At 41.0% G+C, this 19620-nt stretch overlaps 1 protein-coding gene across 3 annotated transcripts; it reads right to left on the bottom strand.

Annotated features, from left to right (window-relative positions):
- Positions 1–440: 440 nt before the first annotated feature.
- On the bottom strand, positions 441–19302 carry CEP20 (centrosomal protein 20). 3 transcript variants are annotated; one of them, XM_025416414.2, is made up of 5 exons: positions 19205–19302; positions 14672–14869; positions 11665–11749; positions 7099–7235; positions 441–2192 (listed from the first exon to the last, which is right to left on the bottom strand). In XM_025416414.2, exons 1-5 carry the CDS (start codon positions 19230–19232, stop codon positions 2116–2118), a joined length of 525 nt encoding a protein of 174 aa, XP_025272199.1. In that variant the 5' UTR covers positions 19233–19302; the 3' UTR covers positions 441–2115. The 3 variants fall into 3 exon arrangements, with proteins under 3 accessions (XP_025272199.1, XP_035573375.1, XP_025272200.1); XM_035717482.1 differs by having other exon boundaries at positions 7099–7196; XM_025416415.2 differs by lacking the exon at positions 14672–14869 and having other exon boundaries at positions 19205–19269.
- Between the last annotated feature and the right edge of the window lie 318 nt (positions 19303–19620).

The raw sequence follows: 19620 nt of genomic DNA, 5'->3' as shown, positions 1-19620 counted from the left end.
AACTTTTTCAATGACTGGCTTATAAATTAATTGACGCCATTCAAAAATCCTGAGTATAAAAATTTCTAGAGCAGACTTTTCAACCTAAGGTCCTTTATGGAAATCATAAAAATCTGTTTTGAAAATAGGTGGTTTTCTCTTTTCCAAATATAAAAACATACTACTAAATATGTTTTGAGCCCCTAAATGCCCCCCCCTAGATTACTTTTCCCCCAGAGACTGATACCATCAGCCTCCTGGATGAAGAGTAACCACTGCAGGGTGACGTGGCTGATACTGAGTGCACACCCACCAGGAAAAGTTCCCCTCCCTCCACCTCTCTACACCCTCCAACAACGAGGCCACTAGAGATCCTGAAGGAAGGTCTGGGGAGCCACCTGTCCTGGTGTTCACCTCCTGATGACAGAAGAGTCATAGGTATAACACTCACTGCACAAAGGTGAGTTGCTTGTTTTTTTTATTAAATAATACATTCAAAGTATAAAAGTTGCCTAGGTACAAACGAGTTACAGAGTAATGCATACAAGCACTATGGACTACATGTGACAATTCTGTTTAGCTTCTATTGTGATGATTTTATATCAGTGATCAGCATTATAAACTCCAGCATTTTTTAAAAATCTAATCCTGCATGGTTCTAATTCCTGAGGTAAACTTAGCATCCACTGCCAACATCCTTGGATGAAAACCAAGTCCTCTGAGAATTCAGATATTTATATTCCCACATATAATACAATGGAATTCATAATTGTTATCAGATACTACAGATTTAATTTAAAAAAAGGAAATGAGCCCTTATAGTACACTTCTACATCTATATATGTAATTCTAGGTCATCAATTGGGCCTCTCAAAAATCCTCTGACTTGTAAAGTATGGCTTAAGGGGATTTCTTTAATAATTTTCTTCATTCAAGTAAAAATTCCTGGTTAATCTGTAAGGACCAACCAACACCAAACATAAACTCAAAAGTTTCAATAATTTCCAAAGACAGCACAGAATCAACACCCTGAAGGGAATGCCAATTTTGCTATTGACAGCCCTTCTCACCTGTCCTGTGGAAAACATTCAAGTTCCGTCTGAATATACTTTATGACTTTTGCCAATCAAGGGCTATTATAATAGCTGTTGTTAGGGACATTAGTCTGTAGACTCCACGTTATAAAAATGTTGTAGTAAATATCAAATAGCATTTTAAAGATAGCACAGCAAGAACTCTTACCATTTTTCTATCTCAAGAATAAAAAATTGACATGTCATGAGATTTAGAGTCCAGATAGGTAGGGACTAGCTCTTTCATAGCTCATCTTGTAATTGCACAGCTGAGGGCCACATGGAGGCTAAACAAAGCTATCCTTTAAAAGGTGCTTTCTGGTATTTCTCCTAAAGCCTGTCTCTTCATGCTTATTCCACATTCTTTGTATAATAAAATAAACTCTTTGTTTTACTTACAGCAAAATTAAAAGAATTATTTCCCCCTCTACCTTTTAATTAAATCTTCCAGTAGGAGCCAAAATGGTCTAAGGAAAGAAAAAGTACATTGTTACCTAGTTTAGAAGTTCAAATTTAGATGGTAATTCAGATATTCAAACCAAATTATAAATGGTTATCTGAAAAATCACTAATCGTAAACAACAAAAAAAATCAAACTACATAGGAATTCATTTTTTCTGGCTTTAATGTTCTTTCAAATGCTTTTTAAAAACATAAATGAATTTTTCTACAAATCCATATAATTCCAGCCTGAAGGAAATGTAATCAATGTAATCTTGTTAAAGGGCAGAGCATATGGCTATAAAGACCTGAATCTTGTTTTTTTGGAGAATATACAGGGTACTAAAAAGTCCTTCCAGTTCTCACAAATTTAAAAACCTTTAAAATTCTTTCTAAAGAAACAATGCATTTTCTTTCGAGTCAAATCCAACAAGCTAGATGACAGAGTTAGCTTTTACTCACAAATGTAGTGGGCTAAATGTTTTGCAGAAACCCGATTTTCTACAAATATTAGTGATATATTTTGGTAATGTTGGGAGAATAAATACATTACTTAATACACACAATTTTTTTTCTTTTAATACATACAATTTTAAGACAAAAGATGACCCGAATGGAAAGGTCATCTCTTCACTGCTTGAGAAACAAGAGGATCTTCCATATTAGTACTGTTCCCCTTCTCTTTTTGTAAGTGGTCATCTGAAATGAACAGAAATAAATGTCAGTACTTATTCCAAGTCAAAGTAGGCAGTGTGCAGACATATCTACATATATTTTCAGATGTTACATATTTAATATTGTATGAGTTCTTTAGGTGGTTTAGGACAATGAAATCAACTCACCATTTTTAAAACATTACTGAAGAAATCAGAAACGTTTAGTACTAAAGACTCACTCTCAAGTGTTTTCTCTTTAAGATTTTATTTATGTATTTAAGAAAGAGCAAGAAAGTGAGGGTACAAAGGGAGAGGGAGAAGCAGACTCTCTGCTGAGTGGGGAGCCCTACACAGGGCTCAATCCCAGGACCCTGGGAGCAGATTGAGCCACCCGAGCGCCCCTCTAAAATGTTTTTAAAGGAATAGAGAGCACCTTGGAGTAAACCCAAGTGTAAGGAGCAGTTATAAACTTCTCTCACATGATACGTATGGAATGGAATCCATGAGAAAGGACAGAGTGTTCAATTAGCATTTTGAGGGATGCCAAAGTTCTTCAACTAAAAAGAAAGGAGGAAAAAAAAAAACAAAAAAACTCTATCTTCAAATAGAAATGCCTCTAGCAGCACCATCTTGTGGCAAAACAAAACAAACTAGCAGAGTTTACATTTTCCTAACCCAAATCAGAAAAGTATCCAAGAAACTATAGAAAATGTTCTTCAAGCAAAGACACAATAAAGGTCCCTGAGAGTTTGGAAAAGCCCAGAGCCCCTGTGACCACCCCCTGTGCTCTGACAATAGAAGAGGCCCTAGTCACTTTTGCTGAATTTCTTTTGTCATAGGGAGGAGCAAGGGGTAGAGGGCAGAAGTACCCTGAATTAAAAGAACCTGAAGAGATTTACTAGCCAAATCCAACAAAAATGCAAGGCAAAGCTAAATTCTGAGAAATTGTGGAAACCTGAAAATATTCCGAAGACACTTTTACAATGGAAAAACCCATTTTTTATGATTTTGATGACAGGAGAAAAAGAACACAAATTTAGACAGTTGTTAGAAACATCCAGCTTTAGCACCAAAAACATACTGGATTTTCTAATTCTTTTTTTTTTTATTTATTTTTTATTGGTGTTCAATTTACCAACATACAGAATAACTCCCAGTGCCCGTCACCCATTCACTCCCACCCCCCGCCCTCCTCCCCTTCTACCACCCCTAGTTCGTTTCCCAGAGTTAGCAGTCTTTACGTTCTGTCTCCCTTTCTGATATTTCCCACACATTAGGATTTTCTAATTCTAAAGACAATCTGCTTCTACATCCTGCCTGGCCGGGCCACAGCAGCTGATCGCCCTCATAAAGAATGGAGACTGTAGGTCTGGGTCACAGAGGACTATCCCCCTCAGTTTTAGGCAGCTTTGTTGGACAGAACAAAATTAACAATACCCTGAGACCATAATAACCATTTTAAGTTTTCTAGAAAAGCAGTATTAAGAAGTATGTTATTCATGGGCTTCATAGAAGTGTATTAAAGTTGCGCTGATAATGATTTTCTCTTTTACGAGATACCTGATCTTTTAATTATTGCAAGAACTACTTTGCCTCTAATATTTTAAGCTCTAACAGCAGCAGCACTAATCAACTGGTTACCATCCCAAAGGCATGTGTGCCTACATAAGCCCGGTTCATTTTTTTCAGCACTTCGATAAAAGAAGAGTTTTCCCGTTGGCATGCTTTAGACAGGTTCACAGAAAAGATGATTTCATTTTAGTGTTTTGTATTTCAGCTGGATGAGCTTCTGTAGAAATCAGGTTATTGTAATCTGAATAATTATTTTAAGATCTTTGTAACCTTTCAATGTTGTCAAATAAAACGTGTTTCTATCAAACACTAAGCTAGAATTGAGAAAGTAAATGCTGAAGTGTGTTACTGGGACAAAATGCCATTTTTGGCTGGCAATTCTTCACAAATCATTGCACAAAGAGTTCATTGTTATCAAGAAAATTTCTGAAGGTCAAGAAAAATAATTACCAAAATCCCTATTCTTCTGTTAGTGCAGCAGTCCTCCTCACCTCTGAGCCTGGCATGGAGCTTTCCACCGAACACACACCCACAGTTCTACTAACCTGGATTCTCTGATGTCTCTGAAGGCCCCAGAGCAACTAATGCACTCTCCTCCCTCACCCTTTGTCTCCCTTTTTCTTCCCCTCTCTCCCCCCACACCAGCCCTCCCACCTCCTCAGTGTAAAGCTACCACTAGCTATTCTGTGACCCACATCTCAAAAGAATAGAACTGAGTTAAGAAATAAATACTCTGTTACTTGTAACTTTGTTATAAGTCATTAGCCATGAATGAGATTGATTATGTTTACAAGCCATGCAAGGACATGGATAGAGCTAGAGGGTATCATGCCAAGCAAAGTAAGTCAGGGAAAGACAAATACCAATGATGTCACTCACACATGGAATTTAAAAAACAAATGAACAAAGGAAGAAAAAAGACAAATAAAAAAAACACTGAACTCTAGAGAACACACAGACGGTTCCCAGAGAGGAGGTGGGGGGTGGATGGGGTAAATAGGTGATGGGGGTTAAGGAGGGCACTTCTGGTGATAAGCACGCCAGTGGGGTGCTGAATTACTATATTGTACACCTGAAAATAAACAAATAAAAATAAAGAGCTTACAAGCCAGGAAAGTGATTTCTCAAGATGTTATTTTTCCTTATAGAACTGAAAGAACCCAAGTCATGGGTTTGCCATGCTAGCAAGTGTTCACATGTACAATATCCCCTGGTGGCAATTAAATAGAGATGCTGGTATTATCATTTATTCTTGGTGGGCATGTAAATTGGTAAAGCCTTTTTGGAGGGGAATGAGACAGTATCTACTACGTTTTTGTTTTTTTTTTTAAAGATTTTAATTTATTTATTCATGAGAGACACACGCAGAGGAAGAAGCAGGCTCCATGCAGGGAGCCCGACGTGGGACTCGATCCTGGGTCTCCAGGATCACAACCTGGGCCGAAGGCGGCGCTAAACCGCTGAGCCACCTGGGCTGCCCTCTACTACATTTTTTAATGGGCACAGGCTTTGAACCACCAATTGTACTTCTAGGGTGTCCACACCAGAGAAATACTTGTGTGGACGAAGAAGTAACTCTACACTGCAATATGGTAAAAGCGAACAATTAAGAATATAAAAGTACATCAGTAGAGGATGATTAGCAATACTATGCCATAATATACCAAGTTAAGAATGAGGTCAAAGAAGCTCTACACACTTCGACAAGACAAGTGAAAACAAAGTGAATGGCAGGAGAACACAGAGAGCAGCAATATGTATAAATCTACATGCGCCAAAATGAGTCTGGAAGGCGATCCCACCCTCCCAGCTGCTGACAGGGACCTTCCACGGGAGGGACAGAGACTGGGGAGTTAGGGACAGACAGGAGGGAAGAGAGTCAAGGGAATTCTACACTGTATGATGTGAATGTTTAGAGATTGACTCATGCACTTGTGTGTTTTGTTTTGCTTTTTAAGTACTCGTCAAATAGTAGGCACCAAGCCCTGAAAAGGGAACTAGGAAAACTTCTTTACATTCTTTAATGGGAAAAGTGTATAGGAATAGCACTTGGAGGTGCTGATTTGGTTAAAAATGATCAGCTGCAAGCTTCAGAGGAGTTACAACCTCTCAGTCCTGGTTTTCTCAACTGCTGGGTAAGGAGGCAGGAATGATTTCTTTTTCAATGCTCCATCAGCTCAGCATTCTAAGATACAGAAATGAACAGCTCCTAGTGAAATCAGAAATAACCTCCAAAGGTGGTCACCTTGCTTCACAAATACTTCAATATCAGATCTTAGGAGACACAGCAAATATTTAACGTGATCAGTACTGCTCACAGCAGTTTATGAAAACTAACAGAGGTGGGACGCCTGGGGGGCTCAGTGGCTGAGCATCTGCCTTCAGCTCAGGGTCCTGGGATCAAGTCCCATGTCGGGCTCCCTGGGGAGAGTCTGCTTCTCCCTTTGCCTGTGTCTCTGCCTCTTTCTGTGTGTCTCTCATGAATAAATAAATAAAATCTTTAAAGAAAAAAAACTACGAGAGGCAATTTGTATTCTAGATGTTTCCTGTAAGTTTATTTCAACGTTCTTTAAGATTTAGATTTGCTCTGCTAATCTGATGCCCGAGCCCCAGCTCTGACTGTCCTTCTGAGAAAGAGATTAAATCTACCAAGGTTGGGAAGGAGCTATAAACCATTCAGTTCAGATGATCAAACTGAGATCCTATTGCTGATGTGATCAAAACAAATGAAAGCTCATTAAAGAGTAAACATTCTGAAAACAACAGGGGCTATGCTCCTAGGAATTTAGTTGTAGGTAACTGTCAGTCTTTCACAAACAGTACCCTAAGAATGCAAAGGATATAGACACCTGTGACTTCTCTATCTGTACTCAGTAATCTTGCCTTTCTTCAGTCTTGAAGGGGGAAAAGTGATGACTTGATAAAAGGCTATTTCTTCAGTATGCTAATGATCTAAGCTGCTCCAAAAGAGTACAAATCTCTGTGAAAATCAGGTTTTTCCATATTTTAGCATAGAAAGAGTGCCTAAGAATTTTGTCCACTCTCCCATCCCAAGATTCTCCTTCCAAAAAGCATTTTGTTTCTTGAAGAATAAGTAACACAGACTCAAACTTTATTAGATGGAAGTAGAATTAAACTATAACTCAAAAGCTCAGGAAAAACTATTCCTGAGAGAAAGATATTTAAGAACAAAACAATACTTGCGGCACCTGGCTGGCTCAGTGAGTGAAGCGTGTGACTCCTGATCTTGGGGTTGTGGGGTCCAAGCCCCATGTTGGGTATGTGCATTACTTAAAAATCTTAAAAGATTTTTTTTTAAACAAAAGAAGAACAAATGCTTGCTGACAGCTAAATGATGAATCTCAGGAAATTCATACCCCTTTGCTTTCTTCTGCTAGGCTGTCCACCAAGATTTGGGTTTGGAGGCTGAAGTGAAGACCCTCTCAGGAATGGATTTTGGAGGTCATCCTTCGTTCTGTGTAAAAAATGAGCTAAAATTCCATATAAAAGAGGTCTGTAGCAGGAAGAAAACCAAAATCAATTAAAATTGCAGATACAGGAAAAGCTTAAAACCTCTATTCTTTAAGGCTTCCTCTGCCACCAAAATGGCCACGTAATTTTCAAAACTTAAAAGAAAGAAGATGCACGGTTACTATCCAAATCGCAAACTCTTTGAGCTTTTTAAAATATAAGAGTACCATTTAAGTTGAAAGACAATTTAAAAACCCAGAGAACCCATGTTAACTATGTAAACATCACCCAAACTGAAACACAGTGTCATCAATACACAGGAATTCTGCTTTTCGACTTTCAAAGTCCAGTGGAAGATTTTCCAGTGCCTAGCACTATCTGATAGATACACAACAAGTATTCAGTAAACACTAAGTAGAGGAATAGATCCTTGCCTAAAGATCACATATGGGCAAAGCCAGACTGTCTAGGTTAAAATCCTGGATTCAGCACTTGACCTCAGCAAGATTCTTCATGTCCCCAGCCTTCTCCATGTTTCTTCCTCTATAAATGAGAATAAGCGTAGCCCTTACCTTCAAGGGTTGCTGTGGACCAAATGAGCCAATAAATATCAAGTGTTTAGAACTGTGCCTGGCACATATTAAATGGTATTATGAATGTTAGCTATTCAGCAGTTGGGTTAGAATTGATATTTAACAAGCTATTTTTTGGGAGGCAGGGCCCATTAAAAAAGCTACTTTTACATTTTACAAAATACTCTAACCTCTCTCCATTTTATCTTCACTTTGTGGATAAATGAGAATACCACAGCTCAGGGAAGATTTAGAGATTCCTTAGTAAGTAAACAAACTTTCTACTTGAACCCCAAGTCCTATATTCTTCTCACGACAATATGCTGCTGGTGATTTCTATTAGTCCCCCTGCAGAAAGGGAAGCTACCTGCTGACAATGAAGACAGGTACTACAGAAATGTTTTCGTTTCTAATCTCATCACTGAAGATACAATTTCACGGATTTTTTTTTTTTTTTGAGATATTTATTAGTTGACGTGATAGATTAAAGTAGGACATGCCTTTCTCTTCACACAGTGGAACCTAACTGCCCTCCCCTGGAGTGTGGGCTCAAGTCACTTCTATGAACCAAATAAGGTATTCAGTGACAGTGCTGTGCAGCTTCCAAGACTAGGTCATAAAGCACTGTGCACTGTGGTCTCCTCCATGCCTTCTCTCTGGGGAAGTCTGTGCCATGTCATGAGGACGCTCAAGCTGTCCCAGGGAAAGGTACACGTGGAAGGAATGGTCTCGTGGGAGCAAGCCACACAGAAGGGGATCCTGCAGCCCTAGCCAGGCCTTCAGACCAGGGCCTCCCTGGCTACATTGTAACTGGAATCTCCAGAGAAATGCTGAGCATCAGAAGCGCCCTGAGATTCCTGACCTACTACAGATAATAAATGATTGTTTCAAGCTACCAAATTCTGGGGCACTCAGTTAGGCAGCAATAACTGCTTGCATGCCAACTTCTCCAGATCATGAGGAAAGCAGGAAAGTAGGTTTCTCTATTTAAGATGCCCAACTCTTATGAAAGGAATATATCTTACATTGTAACTCTCATAACCAGGAATGTAAGATCTGTCTTTTCATTTAATTTTAAACCCATGTTTCCCAATGAGCTAACAGGTTCAAGAAGATTTTTAAGTTTCAACAATTTTGTTCTTAAATTAACATCAATGAAGTTTTAACATTAAAAATTTTTAAGACTCAGATACTTTTTAATGTTATTAGAAAATACATAGCTTACATGTTTAATCCATGAATTCATGGATATTAAGATTTTTTTTTAAATAAAAGTTCAGGGATCCCTGGGTGGCACAGCGGTTTGGCACCTGCCTTTGGCCCAGGGTGCGATCCTGGAGACCCGGGATCGAATCCCACGTCGGGCTCCCGGTGCATGGAGCCTGCTTTTCCCTCTGCCTGTGTCTCTGCCCCCCTCTCTCTCTCTCTCTCTGTGTGTGACCATGATAAATAAATAAAAATAAAAATTTTTTAAAAATAAATAAAATAAAATAAAAGTTAAAAAAAGATTTTTTTAAAGTTCGGCTTTATAATTACCTTATTTGCAATGCTGAAACACAAAAACTCTGAAAACTAGTTTTCTTCATAAATTTGGCACAAACTGTTGGTAGCATGGCTGGACCTAACCAGGGCTATTATATATTTTTATTGTACTCTGTGAAAATTCTTAAGCTTCCCTGAAAAACTATCAGTATATTTATGGAGTCACTGTATGTTCACACTGGCACATACACCTAGTATTTGGTATACTTGCCATATTACCTTTTTTCTCCCAGCTTTACTGAGGTATAACTGAGAAATAAAATTATAAGGTTTTTAAAGTGTACCACACGATGATCTGATATACATATACACACACACTGTAAAGGAATTCCTCTCATTGACTTAACATACCCATCACCTCACCCATTTACTTTTGTGTGTGCTACTTTCATGGATGAAAAAACATTTAAGTTCTACTCTCTTAGCAAATTTCAACTATACAATCCATGTTACTTTCCAAAATCTGAAAAGTTTACAATGGAGGGGTTTTGTTTTGTTTTGAATGTAGACTCCACACCCAGCATGGAGCCCAGTGGGGGCTTTGTACTCAAGACCTGAACTGAGATTAAGAGTCAGACGCTTAGCCGACTGAACCACTCAGGCAGTCCTATAGCAGAAATGTTTTAAACAGAGCAGTAACTGCCTTTCAGAAAGCAAACTGTTGGCAGTATGAAGGTAAGTTGGAAAGAAAGTGCCTAGAGACAGACAAAGCAGACAGATGGCTTCTAAACAGTGCAGGGCAGTGGGAAGGGACAGGGAACACTGTGAAGCAGAAGTGACGGAACCCACAAGGTGACTGGTAGAGAGAGGGGAAAGAGCCACAGATGGAAGTAGACTCCGAGTTTAAGACCCTAATGGCTAGATAAGGAACACACAAGGTGGGTTTAAGGAGGTGAAAATAACACATTTAGATTTTGGACACACGGAGTTTGAGATGCCAGCAGAAATGTGGGCCCACACTTCAGGGTGTCTGTTGGGTTTAAAGACACTGGGCAGCCTGGGTGGCTCAGCAGTTTAGCACCGCCTTCAGCTCAGGGCGTGATCCTGAAGACCTGGGATCGAGTCCCACATCTGGCTCCCTGTATGGAGCCTGCTTCTCCCTCTGCCTGTGTCTCTGCCACTCTCTCTCTCTCATGAATAAATCTCAAAAAAAGAAAAAAAAAATAGAGTCACCAACATAGAGGCATCATTAAAGACTCAGGCATACTTGGAAAAGTGGGCAAGGGGAGAAGGAGGACAAAACCTGGAGACTGCTCACGATCTAAGGGAACCCTAAACGAGCCAAAGAAGAAACTGAGAACACTATTAGGGAAGGGAAAACCTAGACAGTAAAGGGTCAAAAAAGACAAGTGACAAAAAGTATCTTAAGAGGCAACAGTCACTATTACAAAATGCTACAGAAACTCAAGCAAAATTGAGTTTCTTAAACTGGAAATACAGATGTATACCCACCTTGGTGCCAGGGACTTAGGACAAAGCACAGGATAAAGGGGGCATATGATTCTGGATTATTAACGGTATAAAGATTTGCGGGAGATTTCAATCTAATTGGTATGTCATTTATAGCATTTGTAAGGTAAAACAGATAATTATACCATGAAGCAGAAAGAAAAAATTCAAGAAATTTTCAGAAAGAGAAAACATAAGACTTCAAAGAAAATTCTTGCCAGGAAAGGGCTGTTTTGAGCTATGTCCCCTGGCCTCCTAGGTACAATTGTATTTGTGTGTGTGTGTGTGTGCGCCATTCAAGGATCCTCTGGAAAAAGTTTGAGCGACCTTGAGGGAGGAAAAGAACTAAGAAACTACCTGAAAGTAGTCACCCTTCTTTTCAAGAGCACAGTTTCAGTATAAATGGTGAGGGAAGAATTTTTGATATGCACAGAAGGCAAAAGAGGGGAGAGAAACAAAATGAAAGCAGATGGCTGGTTATCACTAAGTTCAGTGGTAAAAACGATTTGACCGGTATTTTTTTAGATCTGAGTATATTCCTAGGTTGAAATGGAGGAAATAATCAGAAGAGTTGAAATAATCAGAAGAGTTTGACGTGAGAAAAAAAACAACTGATAGAGCAAAGCCTGAGAAGACAAAAAAGGATGCATCAAGAAGCCAAGAAGAGTGACCCTTACTTAGCAAGACAGAGGTTCGGTCCTCTGGAACTATGGGAATTCTAGCTCAAGAGCAGATGCCTTGTCTTATTTGGATTTGGTGCAGTGTTAGACACACACTCGAACCAAATAAATTCCTGCTCAATTAAAATGAAATAAAGCCACTAATACATGATTAGGACTACAAAATAGTAATAACTAAAAACTTATTTTTACGTTTTTATTTAAAAAAATTTTATTTAAAAAAGCTTACATTGTATCATCCTTTGATTCTTCAAATGCATTTAGTTCACGGATAAGAAATGGTCTGTCCAATGGAACTACAGGTTGACCAGATTCTGGAATAAAAATTGTATAAGTCTTTATTCTTCTAAAAAGCACATATGATTTTGATAAGAACCACTTACCAGGTATACAGACTTTTCAGATTTTGGGAGGGTGATAATGGCACATTCCAAGGCACATCTATGTGATTTTATGATTTTCAAAGTATCATTTTGTTATACATATAACTATTTTTTTAAAAGATTTTATTTATTTATTCATGAGAGATACAGAGAGAGAGGCAGAGACACAGGCAGAGGGAGAAGCAGGCTCCATGCAGGGAGCCTGATGTGGGACTTGATCCCGAGTCCCCAGGACCATGCCCTGGGCTGAAGATGGCGCTAAACCACTGAGCCACCAGGGCTGCCCGTTATATATATAACTTAACAGGATTTAACATAAATTCATTTTTTAAATCCCCCAATTTTTTGTTGGGAACATACTGCTTCTGCATAATGGACTTCAGAAGGCCTTTTTTTTTTTTTTTTTGAGAAGCCCACAAGTTAAATACAGGACAGGAACAATATTTATTTGGTAGCAATAATTCTAAAAGTAAAATTAACCCAAATATGAAGTGCTGGCAGGGATACAAGGCAACTGGATACTCTCATACTTTGCTTTGCTAGTAGCAGAGCAAAATGGTACAGCCACTTTGGAAAACAGCTGAGCCGTTTCTTATAAAGGTGAGCATGTTCTTAATCACAAACAACTGCAATCCCACTCTTACCTCCTTACTCAAGAGAAATGAAAGCTTACCTTCACACAAAAACCTGTGTGTGAAATTTAGGGCAGCTGATTGATAATTGCCAAAAACTATAAACAACTGACCATCAACTGATAATAGATAAATCGGCACAGCCATACAAAGGAATGCTATTCAGGGGGAAAAAACCAACACAGCTAAATCTCAAATGCATTATGCTAAGTGAAAGGAAGCGGACTCAAAAGGCTACAACCTGAATGGGCTCATTTACAGGACATTCTGGAAAAGGCAAATATTAGGAACAGAAAACAACAGATCAGTGGTTGCTAGGGGTTGGTAGCTGAAGAAGTTAACTACAACAGGGCAGAGAGAATGTTTTGAGGTGATAAAAATATCTATATTGTGATTTTAACTGAGGTGGTAGTTACACAACTGTATGCATTTGGTAAAATCCATAGAACTGTATACTAAAAAAGGTATAATGCATTATTAATTACACCTCAGTTTTTTAAAAAAGCCAAGACACCTAACATGAAACTTGACTATTGTGACTACTTTTTATTCTAGGGAAGCCCAGGTCCAAGACCTAATTCATTATATTTTCATAATGTTCTTCTTTTCTGAGTATTAATAGTATTATACACCCATCTCTAACTAAGGAAAGTGGGGGCTAATACGAAGATTCTTAGACCTCTAAAAATCACCGGTTTTGGGCAGCCTGGGTGGCTCAGTGGTTTAGCACTGCCTTCAGCCCAGGTTGTGATCCTGGAGTCCCCGTGATGGAGTCCCACGTCGGGCTCCCTGCATGGAGCCTGCTTCTCCCTCTGCCTGTGTCTCTGCCTCTCTCTCTCTCTCTCTCTCTCTGCATCTCTCATGAATAAATAAATAAATAAATAAAATCTTTAAAAAAAAAATCACCAGTCTTTACTCAGTTAAGGTATCATGCTTAACATTAAATAAAAGATCTAGAATATTAATTAAAAAAATCTATTAAATGGAAAAGTTCCAACATCACAAAGAATTTATTCTCTCTTCCAAAATCGAATTCATGGTTTCTTTTCATTGATGAGGCAAGAGATAGTCTTAAAACACAGATTAATAAAAATTAAAGTCATCGTTCCAGTCCCGTGTCTCCCTCCAGTGCAGATGAAAATCTAACTTCACTACTATGCATTCCCTCCAGTTCTTTCTTTCTTCAGAAATAAAATAAGTGTATTTTAACCGAAATAAAATGAGAAATAGAATGAGATAAGTGTATTTTAACTCCCCAACATTTCTCTCCCTCCTATTGCTGTAGTGAGTTGGCGTTTACCTTCCTGATCCTTTTTAATTAGGTCCCACACTGAGTGCAGAGCCCAACTTGGGGCTCAAACCCACAGCCCTGAGATCAAAAGCTGAGCTGAGACCAAGAGTTGGATGCTCAACTGACTGAGCCAGACAGGCACCCCAGTTCACAACTGTTTTAAAATACCATGCTTTTACACACATTTCTATATATCCCTAACCTACAATATTAGCAATATTTTGAAGTTTTATCTCCAACCTTTCATATTTTTAATAAATAATATACACATCAAAACTGTGTGTATTCTTAATTTTAAAGTAGCCTCCATGCCCAGCATTGAACTCAGAACCATAAGATCAAGACCTGAGCTGAGATCAAGAGTTAGATGCTTAACCAACCGATCCCCCAAAACTGTGTATTTTTAAAGCATCTACATAGAAAAAGCTGGCAGCACACAAGATAAAGTGTAAATCACTTTTAATTTTCAGAATCAGGAATACAAATGATTTTTCAAAGTACACATGAGTTTAAGTGTTTAGGTATTTATTTTCCCTTACAAAACAATAAGCCCCATGAGAATGTATTCAAGTTATGGAAAGAGCTCAGGAGATTTTTATGTCCCAGCCACTTGAACAATACTGTATGGTAATGGAATTAGATTTTCAGCCTAGCGGCCTAGGTGGCTCAGTGGTTGAGCTGAGGGGGTCTGCCTTCGGCTCAGAGCGTGATTCCAGAGTCCCAGGATCGAGTCCGACATCGGGCTCCCTGCATGGATCCTGCTTCTCCCTCTGCCTGTGTCTCTGCCTCTCTCTGTGTGTCTCTCATGATTAAATAAAATCTTAAAAAAAAAAAAAAAAAAAAAAAAGATTTTCAGCCTAAATATTTCCTGAGAATTGAGGAAAGGAAAAAGCAGATTTTTGTTTCAGGCAAGTAATAATGACCTCTTACCTGACATGAGGACAGATGCTGTATACTTATATTTGTTGAATTCAAGATATTCCCGAATTAGTTCATTAATTATAAGGTTTTCATGAGACAATGGTGGTCGGGGTTCACTTTCATCATCTAGGGCATTGAATACTTCAGCTCGGATCCTTGCTTTTAAATGCCCCAATACTCCCCTTTTCTCCAAGGTGTCCTTTAAAACTGTTAAATATAAAACATTAATGCAGAATAAATTTGGTCATTCTTAGGTATACTTTGAAGAAAAATGTTTAAAAGGTAAATGGCCTAATAGCCATTGTTTTGATCTAAACAATATGCTGAATGGAAGTTATCCAATTATATCCTGTTTGTAATAAAAAATAAAGTTCTCAAGTTGCAATGATTTGCTATTTCAATATATTTAATCAAATTCAAGTTTATTTTTCCAAAATCATCACTGTAGGAAGCTATGGTCTGGTATACATCTTCAGTGAGGAACAAAAAGGGAGCACAGAATGTACTTAGCTTACCGGGGCCTGAAATTTACACTGTCTCCTATATTTTCAGGAGCGTTAATCACTGCAGACAGGTTCTGTGTCACTAAAAACCTCTGGTCTAGAAAGATGATTAAAGACATCAAGTGCATCCCATAAGGAATTTGTTGTCTTTTGATAAAAACCTTTGATATCCAGAATCCTTGGGGGATGGCCTATTCTGAACAAAAAGGTTTTTCTTTGGGTTTTGTTTGCTTTTTAAAGACACTTATGAGTTAACTTCCAAAAAAAAAACCCCAAAAAACAAAAAACAGTAGGATTTGGAAATTTTAAGCCTAAATGAAATCTAACACATGGCTATACCACTGCCATTTTAAGGAATCTGGGATCTATACGCTGAATGTAAACTAACCTCTTGATGAGCAAGGGTTATATTACAATATCAGCTGTGATAATGACATTTAACTATAAATACTGGTATGGACACTGGGGCAGAGAACTGAATTGGTATCATTCCTTGCAGTGGTCTAGGACCTTCTTTTTTCACACTGTCCCTAACGGCTAAATAACAAACCTAGACAATCAATATGTCTCATGCACAGTGATTAGAACATAGTAAAAGCTCAATAAATGCTACCTGGGAGCATAATACATTGCTGTATATTATTGGTGTAATAAACATATTTTACTACTGTACTGCACTCTGCCAAAGGCACCAAAATAAAGAAAAATTCATAAATAGGGCCCAAGGAGCTTATCCACATAGGCATAAACATAAAACCCCCATAAGCTTTAATACATAACAAAAACCTGGGCCATATGATTACAGAGACACTGTGTAGACTAAACTTTAACCTTTCTTGCCCCTTGTTTTTAAATCATCCCCTCAACCTTTTGGGCAGGTATGCAAGTACAGTTATCACCCAATCAGACATTGTAACAGGCCCATAAAAGGAAGGTCCAGCCTTATCATATTCTTGGGATCATAACCAAATGCGCTTCTTTAACTCCATCTTTGGAAATTAGATGGAAGAGATTTTCTTCCGCTGGCCAGGATCCTGTCCCAGTTACTCTGAATTTTTTTTTAAAGATTTATTTATTTATTTATTCATGATAGACATGGAGAGAAAGAGAGAGGCAGAGACACAGGCAGAGGGAGAAGCAGGCTCCATGCCGGGAGCCCAACACAGGACTCAATCCGGGGACTCCAGGATCACACCCTGGGCCAAACGCAGGCGCTAAACCGCTGAGCCACCCAGAGATCCCCCAATTACTCTGAATTTGCATGCAACATAACCTCAAACTCAGCAGAGAAATGAGAATTAATGAAGCTGGAATTAGGAAGCCTATCCTGTGTCATCACCAGCTTATGCCTCAGCTGCCCTCTGCAACATACGGAGTCCTACATCTCAGAGGCAGAACCAAGTGAGGTGGAAAATGTGAAAATGTTTAAAAAGGTAAAAGCCCAGGGGCACTCAGGTGGCTCAGTTGGTTAAGGACCAGACTCTTGATTTCAGCTCAGGTTATGATCTCAGGGTCCTGAGATGCAGCCTTGCATTGGGCTCTACAGTGGGGATGGAGCCTACTCAAGATTCTCTTTCTCCCTCTCCCTCTGCTCCTTCCCACTTGCCCCTCTTTAAGGAAAAAGAAAAAGGTAAAAGCCCATACAATGTAAAATGATTGAGTGGGAAATAAATTTTCAAGAAGTTTCTCTGGGGGCAGCCCCAGTGGTTCAGCGTTTTAGCGCCACCTTTGGCCGGGGGTATGATCCTGGGGATCCCGGATCGAGTCCCACATCAGGCTCCTGCATGGAGCCTGCTTCTCCCTTTGCCTGTGTCTCTGCCTCACTCTGTCTCTCATGAATAAATAAATAAATAAAATCTTAAAAAAAAAACAAAGTTTCTCTGGAACACACAGCATATTCTGAAGTGGGAAATGCAGAAGAAAAAAACATAAAAGGATACATGTAGGGATATATCTGCATAGGACACTCCTAATCTCCTATTACATTTTCTTTTCAGGTTGCATACCAACTGAGTCTTAAACTTTCTCTAACTATGCTTAAAACTCTGTACCCTAGCAACAACTTCAGAAAGAGGTTCTTGGGATGCCTGGATGGCTCGGTGGTTGAGCTTTTTCTGCCTTTGGCTCAGATCCTGATCCCAGGGTTCTAGGATGGAGTTCTGCATCAGGCTGCCTGCAGGGAGCCTGCTTCTCCCTCTGCCTCCCTCTGTGTCTAATGAATAAATAAATGCAATCTTTAAAAAAAAAAAAAGAGGTTCTTAACCTGGCCTGATATCCCAAAGCATCTTTAAATCCTCTGATTTACAGTGAAGGTGACAAAACATGAGAGACACCTAACTCTGGGAAATGAACAAGGGGTGGTGGAAGGGGAGGTGGGCGTGGGGGTTTGGGGTGACTGGGTGATGGGCACTGAGTGGGGCACTTGGTGGGATGAGCACTGGGTGTTATGCTATATGTTGGCAAATTGAACACCAATAAAAAAGAAAAAAAAAAACAAAAAAAATCCTCTGATTTACACGTGTTATGGATTTCGTGCAGAGAGGGTGCTCGGATTCACTTAAAAGACTATTCCTTGTGGATAAAGGCATGCCTTTTTTTATGACCATTCATGAGCCCAATGCCCCAAATACACATTTGTATCAATGCTTACTGAACTCTACCCTCAAAAGAGATTCAACCCCTCCTCACTAGGTATTTAAGAATGACCTTTTTAGGGGCACCTGAGTGGCCCAGCGGTTGAGCATCTGCTGCCTTGGGCCCAGGGCGTGATCCTGGAGACCTGGGATTGAGTCCCCCATGGGGGCTCCTTGCAGGGAGCCTGCTTCTCCCTCAGACTGTGTCTCTGCCTCTTATGAATGAATAAATAAATAAAATCTTTTCTAAAAAAAATGACTCATTAAGAGCTCATTTAAGGTCCCTGAAAACCGGAACTAGTGTTCTTAATCGGGTAGCAGTATGACCCAGGGATGAAGACGTGGAGCTCCGGGAGGTGGGGAGAGCTGGGGGAGCAAACCCAGGTTCTCACGCACTGCCTCGCACTGCCTCTTTCTAGCTCGGTTACTTGGCGCGAGCTATTGCAACTCCCTGCACCTTCATTTCTCACGACCTACACAGGCCTAGGGTGTCACACAGACTCCACTGGGTAACACAGGGGGGCTGGGCAGGGCCTGACACGGAAGGCTCGGTCGCTTCTCGCCTCCGACTACTGTTCGCTGCTTGGACACCTCGGTTAAAACCAACGGTGCGGGGATCCCCGGGTGGCGCGGCGGTTTAGCGCCTGCCTTTGACCCAGGGCGCGATCCTGGAGTCCCGGGATCGAGTCCCACGTCGGGCTCCCGGCGTGGAGCCTGCTTCTCCCTCTGCCTGTGTCTCTGCCTCTCTCTGTGTGTCTCTATCATAAGTAAACAAATAAACCTTAAAAAAAAAAAAGTTTAAAAACCAACGGTGCGCAAACACCATCCCGCTCGATGACTCGCACCTTTGCGGAACTCTTGCTGGGGGGAGGGGGGCGGGAGGACAAAAAACAAAAACCACAGGAGCGTGGCCAGGGCAGGCCTTCCCGACGGGGACCGGGACCCAACCCGCAGGGTGCGGCAAGGCTTCGGTGAGACAGGTAAGCTAATGGTTCGGGGTCGCGCCGAGGCCCGATCACGGAGGGGGACGAAATCCTCAGCCCCCGACGAAAGGGGCAGCCCAGAGCCTCGGCCCGACAGGGCTCCGACAAAAGCGCCGGAGGCCCACCGAGCAGGACTGCAGACCTCTCGGGAACCTGCGGGTCGCGCAGCATCTCCTCGGCTCGACGGCGCACCTGGGACCCGCCCAGCTGGTCCCGAGCAACCGCTTCTCTCCCCCAGGACCCCTCCCCCCGCCCCCGGCGCAGCGGCCGCCACGCCAGCCGGACGCCTTGCGGGCCCTGACGCCGCGCAGCGACCCCCGGAAAGGCTAACTCTGTGTTCCGCGCGCTCTCCTTCCAGCCCATCCTCTTCACGGGAGGAAGACCAGGCGCGGTTCACCCTGCACACCGCCCACTCGAACTCACCAGCCTTCAGCTCCGCGACAGTCGCCATCTTTCAACCGGCAGTCACGGGCGCGCGTCGGCTGTGCGCACGCGCAGCGCCGGTCTACAGCCAATAGGCGCGCCCCTCTCGCGCTGCTCAGTCCCGCCCCTTTCAGTTTTCGCCCTCCCGGATTGGGTGGGTGGTGACGGTCCGGAGGGATCCTACCAATCAGCGAGCTCTCTAGGTGCTGAGGGAGGAGGTGGGAGGAGCCGGCCCCGAGACCAGTTAGAGACCTCACCTGCAGATGCTGCCGGCTCTTTAGTGCTGCACTGTGGTTGATCAGTCCTTCCGTGCTCTGCCCACTGCTCATCGCTGCAGGCTCAGGGACTGATTGTCAATGGTTACCAAGTATTAAGCCTGTGTTTCTCAAACTTGAACGTGCCTCAGAATCACCTGG

The sequence above is a fragment of the Canis lupus genome, chromosome 6, assembly GCF_003254725.2.
Source record: "Canis lupus dingo isolate Sandy chromosome 6, ASM325472v2, whole genome shotgun sequence".
NCBI lineage: Eukaryota > Metazoa > Chordata > Mammalia > Carnivora > Canidae > Canis > Canis lupus.
Note: the sequence above shows the minus strand (reverse complement) of the source record. Positions and strands in the feature narration are given on the sequence as shown.